The sequence below is a fragment of the Pecten maximus genome, unplaced genomic scaffold (genome assembly GCF_902652985.1).
Source record: "Pecten maximus unplaced genomic scaffold, xPecMax1.1, whole genome shotgun sequence".
Taxonomy (NCBI): Eukaryota; Metazoa; Mollusca; class Bivalvia; order Pectinida; family Pectinidae; genus Pecten; species Pecten maximus.
The window spans coordinates 24,953-36,709 of record NW_022982975.1 but is presented as its reverse complement, the minus strand read 5'-3'; the positions used below and the strand labels follow the sequence as shown (position 1 = coordinate 36,709).

General features: G+C 37.5%; 1 protein-coding gene across 1 annotated transcript; it reads right to left on the bottom strand.

Annotated features, from left to right (window-relative positions):
* Positions 1-4,317: 4,317 nt before the first annotated feature.
* On the bottom strand, positions 4,318-7,571 carry LOC117321217 (centrosomal protein of 135 kDa-like). The gene is made up of 4 exons (XM_033875682.1): positions 7,422-7,571; positions 6,058-6,384; positions 5,625-5,792; positions 4,318-4,557 (listed from the first exon to the last, which is right to left on the bottom strand). Exons 2-4 carry the CDS (start codon positions 6,371-6,373, stop codon positions 4,319-4,321), a joined length of 723 nt encoding a protein of 240 aa, XP_033731573.1. The 5' UTR covers positions 6,374-6,384; positions 7,422-7,571; the 3' UTR covers position 4,318.
* Between the last annotated feature and the right edge of the window lie 4,186 nt (positions 7,572-11,757).

Sequence of the window (11,757 nt, the reverse complement as noted above, 5' to 3'; positions counted from 1 at the left end):
AAAGGTTAGTCCATTCTCTATTTCTTATGAAAGGCTAGTCCATTCTCTATTTCTTATTAAAAGGTTAGTCCACTCTCTATTTCTGATTAAAGGCTAGTCCATTCTCTATTTCTGATTAAAGGCTAGTCCATTCTCTATTTCTGATTAAAGGCTAGTCCATTCTCTATTTCTGATTAAAGGCTAGTCCATTCTCTATTTCTTATTAAAAGGCTAGTCCACTCTCTATTTCTGATTAAAGGCTAGTCCATTCTCTATTTCTGATTAAAGGCTAGTCCATTCTCTATTTCTTATTAAAAGGCTAGTCCATTCTCTATTTCTTATTATTAGGCTAGTCCATTCTCTATTTCTTATTAAAAGGCTAGTCCATTCTCTATTTCTGATTAAAGACTAGTCCATATTCTCAATACTGTTTCTGATTAAAACGCTTTAAGCTCATTCTCTTAATGAGATGATTGAGCAATTTTCAGGTTTGCTATATATGAATTTCATTTCGTTATATTTTAATAGAGCGTGTGCTTCCGCATATGCGATTTGTGGTTTGTCATGCCTTACCTGTAGCGTTGTTACCTGTGCTCTTCATCGACAAGATTGTTACCGATCTGTCCGGACGTACTTTATTAATTTTTTTTTAAAGTTATATTATTTCTAAGTATGTCAGACATTAGTATATATATATATTTTTTCTCTTTCATTGTTTTATAGTGATACCCTGTACATGAAGTTAAGTCTTGTATTTCTATTGTAGAATTGGATTATTATTGTGAACCTTCGTTTTTTTCACTGTCCCAGGACTTACTCAGAATTGCGCCAGTGGACTTTTCATACTGTGGACAAAAAGGCGTATTCTGGAGTTGGCCTTGGCTACGTGATTGTTTAATATTTGCTATAGGTTTTTGTTCTTTGGACTTTTTCACAGTTAGACTGCATTGCATATTATCATCAATTGCTGTTTTCTTATACACAATTCTACGTCTGATACTACACATATATACACAATGTAACAATCCTGTAATGCTAATTATAGTTACTAAAAGATTTTTGTCTTGTGTTCTTATTTCAATTAAAATATTTAGAAATGAAATAATTGATGTGCATATGAGGTACGAAGTAGCTATATAACATAACAAAGCTTCTGAATTTAACTTAGCATTTTTGGAGTAGTAAAAGAAACAAAACAAAAACAAACAAAAAAACAAGAAATTTTCCCACAAAAGATGTTGCCATTAACCATGAAAGATGCTGATACCACTGAAATATACTACAACAACAAAAATCTGTTTTGTATTTTAAAATGGAGACTGTCTCATCTCATGAATGTTATGCTGATTGGTGGAGAAAGGTATCAAGTTGGTAGTATTGACAATGTAGGACATACCGGTAGTCACCTGATACATTCTACATGCCCTGGCCACGCCCTGGCCCCTTTTTATAGCATTTATCAAACCCTAAATACCAGGTACTTTTAGTGCCACTCTGGCATCTATATATGATAGCCTCAACAATATCTAAATGATCTAAATATTCTACCATTTTGGTTATATTTTAGTCATACAGGGGAAGTAACTCCAAGCTTGACAGCACAACACCAATATGTTTTAGACACTACAATTCTGTGTATTTTCAAATTCATGATACAAGTATCAACAAGTAAAAAGTATTAATACAGCTGGTAAATTGTTATACCTCTACTTGCAGGTCATTTTAACCAAGTTTCTATAGGAAATTGGTCAAGAGAGTCTTTCTCTTAACTAATTATTTCTCTTAACAAATTTCCCCAACAGACAGATGTGTACTCTGAAAGGAAACATGCACTCTGACCACTACTACTTCTACACATGAATACTGTAATAATTGCATAGTATATATAATCCTCTATAAAGTAATTAAATCTTACACTGGAAATTGATGGGTTCATAAGAGATAAGAAATATACCACAGTGTGAACTATATACACTATAGCTAGTAGTGAATCGATTCACCGTGATTACGATGAATCATGATTTATCGACATGCATTTGATTCTCGATTCATTTTGTCCGGATTTCAATTCAATTTCTTTCTATATGCAAGAATAAACTTCTAGTTTCTGCGAAAGCCTGGAGCTTTGTGTGTTATTTGTGAAAAAAATTAAATCTAGGCTTACTAAATAATCAAACCGTGAGGTAAGAATTGAAAATTAAATCGAATTGTGAAGTACTTGAATCGTTGCATCCCTAATATCATCTTCGCTAGCCAAGGCTTCTGATTACGTTACACTCCACGAACCCTTGGCGGATATAGTCGTGTTCAAACCGTCACGCCCTGGAATCCCAGGGCACCCAATCAAATCGCGTTTTACATTCTGGCTTGGTTTCGCAGTAAACAAAAAATGCGGCACCCAGTACAGAGCTACATTGCCGACTATGTCATGGCATTTTACCTAAATACAAAAATCACAATCTTTGGGGGAACATTCGCAGTGTTTGATCAATTCATATAAGTCATTGATCACATATCTCATCGAAATGACACCAAACCTCGATGTGTGTTTGTAAACATCACCGATGAAGTAAATCGGTAACACTTGTTTTGATTGGTCGAAAATTTCATGCGTGAAGGGTGGTAATTTCGAATCACCGCTAGAGGGCCAGAACTGACGCCTATATCTGCCAAGGGTTCGTGGAGTGTAACGTAATCAGAAGCCTTGGCTAGGGAAGATGCCCTAATATACACCTGTTGGATTCCAAAGTGACATGATCATGATCATACCATTAAAACCTACCTAGTTTCTCAGAGATAAGATGGAAAATTTAGGAGGCCATAATAGTACAGGAAAGTGTCAGACTGGAAAGAAGTGGTGTAGTTTATTTACAGAGTTTGTTTTCACTGAATTGTCCGAGTGAGGTAGATGTAAAGCCAATGCCATTATAAATAGAACATGCTCTCAACTCAGAGACATCTGTGTACTGGTAAATCATGAAGTTACTTTTAAAAATCAATCATCTAACAGGTAGTGACACAAGTAAGTCTGACTGTATGTTGGCCTGCCTTAATTCTAACAATTACTCTGATGATAAACAAGCAAGTCTGACTGTATGTTGGCCTGCCTTAATTCTAACAATTACTCTGATGATAAACAAGTAAGTCTGACTGTATGTTGGCCTGCCTTAATTATAACAATTACTCTGATGATAAACAAGTAAGTCTGACTGTATGTTGGCCTGCCTTAATTATAACAATTACTCTGATGATAAACAAGCAAGTCCGACTGTATGTTGGCCTTCCTTAATTATAACAATTACTCTGATGATAAACAAGCAAGTCCGACTGGATGTTGGCCTGCCTTAATTATAACAATTACTCTGATGATAAACAAGTAAGTCCGACTGTATGTTGGCCTGCCTTAATTCTAACAATTACTCTGATGATAAACAAGTAAGTCCGACTGGATGTTGGCCTGCCTTAATTATAACAACTCATCTGATGATAAACAAGTAAGTCCGACTGGATGTTGGCCTGCCTTAATTCTAACAATTACTCTGATGATAAACAAGCAAGTCCGACTGTATGTTGGCCTGCCTTAATTATAACAATTACTCTGATGATAAACAAGCAAGTCCGACTGTATGTTGGCCTGCCTTAATTCTAACAATTACTCCGATGATAAACAAGCAAGTCCGACTGTATGTTGGCCTGCCTTAATTATAACAATTACTCTGATGATAAACAAGCAAGTCTGACTGTATGTTGGCCTGCCTTAATTCTAACAATTACTCCGATGATAAACAAGTAAGTCCGACTGGATGTTGGCCTGCCTTAATTCTAACAATTACTCTGATGATAAACAAGTAAGTCTGACTGTATGTTGGCCTGCCTTAATTATAACAATTACTCTGATGATAAACAAGCAAGTCCGACTGTATGTTGGCCTGCCTTAATTCTAACAATTACTCTGATGATAAACAAGCAAGTCCGACTGTATGTTGGCCTGCCTTAATTATAACAATTACTCTGATGATAAACAAGCAAGTCCGACTGTATGTTGGCCTGCCTTAATTCTAACAATTACTCTGATGATAAACAAGCAAGTCCGACTGTATGTTGGCCTGCCTTAATTATAACAATTACTCTGATGATAAACAAGTAAGTCTGACTGTATGTTGGCCTGCCTTAATTCAAACAATTACTCTGATGATAAACAAGCAAGTCTGACTGTATGTTGGCCTTCCTTAATTCTAACAATTACTCTGATGATAAACAAGTAAGTCCGACTGGATGTTGGCCTGCCTTAATTCGAATCATTCCATTACCTAAATTTATCCAATAAATTGAGTCCTTACTACCCTACCTGCTGTCTGAAGTTCTTCAGCTTTCTATCAATCACATCCTTTTCGTCTCTGAAGACGGAGAGTTGTCTCTCTAGTTCTGATATCCGTGTATCTGCCACTTGGAGGAGGTCAGCAACATAAGGGTCATCTGTAGACAACAACATTGGTCTGCTGGGACCATCAAAGTCAGGCACAGCTGTGTCAATCTCCATACGCTGTCTCCGAAACGGAATGCTCTTCTTCTTACCACCTACAGCACAGTTAGTACAAAAATGTACCACAATTAATGGACAGTAAAACACAGAGGTAAAACACAGGTTAAACACAGAGGTTAAACACGGGTAAAACACAGAGGTTAAACACAGAGGCAAAACACAGAGGTAAAACACAGAGGTTAAACAGAGGTTAAACACGGGTAAAACACATAGATAAAACAGAGGTAAAACACAGAGGTAAAACACAGAGGTTAAACACAGAGGTAAAACACAGAGGTAAAACACAGAGGTAAAACACAGAGGTAAAACAGAGGTAAAACACAGAGGTAAAACACAGTAAAACACAGGTAAAACACAGAGGTAAAACACAGAGGTTAAACAGAGGTTAAACACAGAGGTAAAACAGAGGTAAAACACAGAGGTTAAACATAGAGGTTAAACAGAGGTAAAACACATAGGTAAAACACAGAGGTTAAACACACAGGTAAAACACACAGGTTAAACACAGAGGTAACACACAGGTAAAACACAGGTAAAACACAGAGGTTATAAACACAGGTAGAACACAGAGGTTAAACAAAGGTAGAACACAGAGGTTAAACACGGAGGTAAACCACAGAGGTGAAACACACAGGTAAAACACAGAGGTAAAACAGAGGTAACACACAGGTAAAACACGGAGGTTAAACACAGGTAAAACACAGGTAAAACACAGAGGTAAAACACAATCATCTCATGTATAATATAAACAATAACTATTTTGTAATCTTTGATATAAATTAACTTGTATGAATGCAAATCATAATATCTTTGATTTTCACACATCTATTTTTGGTATATCAGTTTTAGCACATTCAGAATCAGATCAGAAGAGATAAAGTGCAGTGGTAAATTGTGGGAAAAAAATTACGTTAGTAACATACACAGAATCTCCAAATAATGAAACCATAATTTAGCTGATTGGTTAAAATCAGATTAATGCTGAACTATATACATTTAGCGCTAATTTCAGAGATGCACAATCTGGAAATTTGGATCATATACCTAAATTATTAAAATAGCTTTAGATAAGAACCATGGTACATCTAGATCTGTATGTTACCTGGTGTTTGTACAACAGCATGGAAATTTTTCTCCTGTAGGTGAAGGATTCGCTCAGACTTGGCTTTGGACTCTTTCTCCAGCTGCCGGACCTTATGTACATACTGGTTGCTGAGAAACTTGAGGTCAGCATTTTCATGTTCTAATTTGCGTAGTGAAGCCTTCAGTTCTACAAGTGAAAAACATGAAAATTTGTACAAACACTTAAATTGATCCTGGAAACCTAGAGCTTCTAGTCCAGTTATCCTACATAAATCACAGGTATCAAGTTTTTTTTTCAACTTTCACTCTTATATATATATATATTGCAGGACTGTATCAAACTCAAATACTACAGCACTGTATCAAACTAATACTACAGGACTATGTGCATTATACTCTTATCAGTGACAGCCTATTACCAACACTGTAGTTTGCGTTTCACCCTCATATACCTCTAATAACTGCATCCGAGTCTTCCTTGTGTTTTATTAGTTGTTGATGCAGGTCATTATTTTCCTTCACAAGTTTGGCATTGTCACTTTTGTATGGTTCAACTGCTGTGTCAAAGTCTTTGTGTTCAACATCCTGTTTCCCAAGATCTAGTTTTGCATGTTTCAGACTCTCTGTTGTGTGTACCAGGTCTGAAAACAGCTTTTCCACCAATGGAAGTGATTCTAATCCTAAAGTTTGCCGATACCCAAGTTGGTCAAGGCGTTTACGCAGGTTTGTAAATTTCTGTTGGGCCTGCTTTGTTGTCTTATCTGCCATTTTAGCTCTTTCTACACAGAAAAAAAAAACAAAATAAAAGGCATGTACAAAAGCAAAATACTTATTTTTATTATAAACATAGTTATATAAGCATAATCACCATAATTGTCACATTTCTTTAATTCTTTAAAATTGGATGATATATATATATATATATCAAGTCTATTATGAGGTAGGGGGGAGGGGGAGATCATCGGCGATCAGGTAGCTCAATTGGTAGAGCATCCGACTAGTGTTCGGAGGTACCGGGTTCGAACCCTGGTCTGACCCTGCATTTTTCCACTCCAACTACATTTGGTGCCTGTGACCAAAACTTGTTTAAGTGAGATGAATACTTGACAAGGGGATACCAGAACCTGGGGGTTGTGGGTTGTGAAGTCTTCGGGGTCGAACACTGAAAAAGGGAGGGAAGAGTGTAGCGGAACTGCACCAGGTCGATCATCGACCGATTTTACGGTGTCTGGGAATTCCACATTTTCATATAGTAGTGCGTTCTGGCCCTACACCAGACATGGTGTCAGCGCCAAGGAAACTTAATTTGGGCTACTAAATATCTAGCTAAGCCAAGAGAAGGGAATTCAAAGCATCAAGATAGTAGATAGTAAAACAGGAATATTTATGAAGTATTGAAGTTGGAAGCGTTTGTTTAAGGAAGCAGTCATATAAGAGGTAATTAAGGTGATCAACTTTCTCAAATCGAAATTCTATTGCATGCAAATTAAAAACCATTTGAATGGACGGTGCATCACAACCCATATGCCACTACATGGTAAAAACTTCAGGCCAATTAATGAATTATGAGTATTCTAGCCAAACGGGAGAAAAACATCATCATGTTATTTGAATTTCCAATTTTCACTGAAAGCACTTTTTGTTTATCAAATGATATTAGTAAACACAATAACATTTTGATCAAAAAATGTATAATTCATTAAAAGCTGATTGAAAAGTAGCCATTAGAGTTTTTGTTGATATCGCGGGAGGTTCCCATATTTTGTAAACACGAGTTATTTATATTTTTGCTCAAATTTCTTCTGCGTTATTTTACCTGTTATAACCGAACCAATGATCTTATCTTCAGTTCATTGCAGCTGAAGGGAAGCAATTAAATGCTTCCCATATCCTCTGTAATCCAATTTCCCAAAATATCCATCTGTGTTATAATTTTATTGTGCATGCCGAAACAAGTTTGGTTTATTTGAATATGGCGGAATATTTTTTCTACCTTCTCTGTAGAGAGTTCCATGAGTAAAAGGCATGGTGTAAAGTGTGAACTGTCCTCTGCCTAGCTAATTATAATCTTTACCGTAATGCTCGCGTAACAGGTGCTCAATCTGGCTGGTACTTAAATCTGCCTGCAGCCATTATTAACTTAACTTATCACGTGGATATTGGATTCTGACTTGGGTTAATTTCAGATACAAGCATCTGTGATCAGACTCAGCTAATCCCTATGTTGAGGACAATATTTCTAGCAATACGACACGGTCTGGAGATAATGAACTAACTGTCATTAATATAACAATGCTTTCCATATCAATTTTGTCGATATATGGACTTTTTTTTTGAGAAAACATGCACTTAAAAAAGCATAAAATTTGCCACATTTCCATGTAAACGTTTAATTGTTCTATGGATAAATCCTACCTTATTTGTAAAACTCTACCTAAAAGTAAGAAGAATATTTTTGGAGGCATTTTTATTTCACCTAACTATGGAATTTTGAATTAAACACAAAAACAAAACAAAAAACACAAAAAAACACACACAAAAACAAACAAGAAACCGATTTGGTCAATGAATGAGATATAATTACTATATTTTGTGTTATGATGGGTAAATAAAAACAATGTGGAAATAAAATCAATGCAACACATCATTGTCGTTGTTCGTTTTTATCTCTTAAAGAGGAGTTTGCCATTACGCATTATGTACACAATGGCATGACTTTTACATGCATGTAAATAAAATGTACATGATTACAAAAAGCCTAAATTTTCCTAAAGATGAAAAATACTTTTGCATTATGTACAAATCTTTCAACCTTAAAGTTTTCTCATACAGATTGTTAAAACATATGGACAAAAGCTTGTTTGATTATATTTTTATACGTAAGGGTAAAAGATTAAATCTTAAGGGCAAACTCTTTTGCCGTTATGTAAAACGGTATCCGGGCCACATTGACACTATGGAAAGGTCAAATTGATCTTTTAAAACGGCAAAATATCCGCCCTTTGGGTCTGATGCCTGTGAGTATTAAATGTATCCGATCGGGGAATCCAACCCCGGCCCTAGGTGAAAGGCAAGCGTGCTACCACTGCGCCACCTGACCACCCAAACGGAAATCGTGATAACGGGAACACTTATACCTTTTCGAATCAACTGAGATGATGTTAACAGTGACATAGGAGCGTAGGAAGCGCGTGGAGGGGGGGGGGGGGGGGGGGGGGGGGGGGGCATTTTGCATATCTGCATTTTGCATTTACCGCTACGTACACTGACCAATCACATACTTCATCTTCACCAGGAACGCCACCTGTCGCGTCATATCCGGGACCAAAAGAAAATTATACGGCTATACCGAAAAAAGGAAAAAAAACTAACGAATTATTTTAGTACCTATCTGTAAATTTTCGAACCGAAAATGTTTTCTTGAAGGCAACGCTAAAAACTCAATCTTGTACATCCGGAACGTTCCGACTTTTATACTAGTATATCAATCCTCAGACCTGTGTGTCGGTCGTCTGCACTTGTCTGGTAAGTTAATATTTATATCTTAATACGAAATTTTAACTTCATCACATAGATTCGATAAGTTGATGATAATTTGTGAAGTTGATTGATTGCATAATGACAACAAGACAGAAACACAACACGGATAAGAATACGAGGTTTTAAGGTGAATAGACTAATACAAATTACCGACAGGTACGAATGAGGAAACACCGTATAACATGAAAAAATTAGCAGCATATATATAGGGTTCGCTTAAGATGCACATTCTATCAGATTTGAAAAGTTAAAAACCTGTAAATTATTAAGGAAAAATAATAAGTTTTTAAAGTGAATACCTTTTCTAGGTGAATTTTCCCTTTTTCGGAGGAGGAAAACATTTTGTATAGCCTTAAAAATAGGAAAAAATTCGGCTCGCTCCTATGGCGCTCGCATTATCACTAAATTACCGGAACCCCCCCCCCCCCCCCCCCCCCCCCCCCTCTCCCCCCCCCCCCCCCTCCCCCCTTCCAAAATCCTGGATCCGCGCATGATCACGAATGATTGCAAATTTGCTATATTCATTTTCCGCCGGGGGGGGGGGGGGGGCTTCGCCCCCTGGAACCCCTACCAGGGCATTGCCCTGGACCCGCTGGGCGGCCCCAGACCCCTCGTAAAAAAAAAAATTCGGCTCGCGCCTATGGCGCTCGCATTATCACTAAATTACTGGACCCCTCCCCCTCCCCCTCCACCCCCCCTTCGAAAATCCTGGATCCACACCTGGTGATTAATGTTTTACTATAAATAATATATCTTGATTTACGTAAATAGCTTATTTTGTACATCATAAGTTATCATGGGGATGTTGAAATGATAATTATTGACTAACTTTGTGGAAAGTCTTAGAACGTTTGTCTGAAAAGACATGTTGAAAGAAAACATCCTATATGCGATGAACTAGATGAACATGATCCAGGGAGTGTGTTAGACATACTGGGGTATGTGTCTGGGGATGAACCTGAACCTCCATCCAATACATCCAAGGCAGATGAGATGGTCACTATCAGAAAGCCGTGCCGCCCACAGCCGGTATATACATCAAGACAGCCAAGCATACATAAGAACTCTGAACGTGTCTCAGGTGGTGCTGCTACATCCGTCACAGGTAGTGCACGGGAGCAGGAGGTGCAGACCAGGGAGTTGGGGACCCAGTTGGGTAACATTAAGACTTTTGTCGACGACCATCTGTCAGAAATTATCCGTCCGTCCGTCCGTCCAGAGCTACGTTATCGCAGCTACCATGAGCGTGGTAGATGAAACAAAAGCTGAGGTCTTTTTGCTTACTGGGGACAATGCTTGGGGGAAAAAAATCTTATTTCGTAGTTCTTACCCACCAAAAAATCCTTATCCAAAATATTTTATAGGGATTTTCCTGATACAAACTGGGTTTTTTTTCTCTTGATCCTTCATTATTGGCCTATTCAGATTATTTGAACTGTTTTATAAGTACATGTATTAATCAAAATAGTGGAAAGCGATAATTATGTAGTTATTTTCTTTGACATGAAAAACTAGTATAACAGGAAAGAGAGTAGTGTGCTTCCACTGGGGATCGAACCAGCGACCCTCGGGTAATTACTGGTCCGCTGCTCTACCAACTGATCATGAGCAAAAGACGAATTCCCCCTAGCACGAATCTAACTTAGGCGACCATATCACTATGTACACTATTTACAATTAAAACCTGCCACACTACTGCACTTAACTTAAACTTAACCTTCCTTGTGGCTATGGAATCACCTGATGGCACTGGAGGATAACGAGGAGACAAACATTTGCAGCCTACCGCCAGTTTGTCCTCTGGCAGCATCATCGACTTGGGGCTGTTGTTACCTTGATCCATTAGGACCATATGTGTTAAAGTTTATTACCATAAATAGAAATCATTTTGATCTGGTGTGCATGCATCTATCTCCATTCTGTTATACAAATTATCTATTACTTAGGATAACCAATGAAACAAAGAAATGGTTTGATATATTTTATTTTTGGAAAGATAGTCATCTTTACTATAACATATTTCATAAGAAAAATTGTAAAACTAATGCAAGACTACTTTAAACTATCACCTCCCCCGCCCCACCCAAATCTCCATGCTATATAAAGGTAGGTGCATCTAAACCCCCCACCCCAACACCCATGTATGGTCTAAAACCACTTTCAAATGGTACCATCTCCGATAAGATAGGGTGCAAACAACAGTAACTGTAACCGCTATATCTATATAGAAGTGTCCCTAACCCTATAATGTAGGGTCCAACACCCTCTCCCACTTCATATATATTTTATAGTCATGCACAACCCATCCCACCCCTACCGTTCTTCCACGCCAGGTACATCAGATTACAATCTCCTCACACATATACCATGTAATTTGTGTATTTTAAAGTTTTGTTTCTCTCAACTAGTTCTTTGGTAGGGTCCTTTTGGCAATACTCTTTGACATATTAATCTTTTGGGATTATTCTCTGACAGTGTAACATATTTGGTTTGGTTTGGTTTATTTTGTTTAACGTCCTATTAACAGCTAAGGTCATTTAAGGACGGCCTCCCGTGCGTGCGACATGCATGCGTGTGGTGAGTGCGTATGCGTGTTTTGGGAGGCTGCGGTA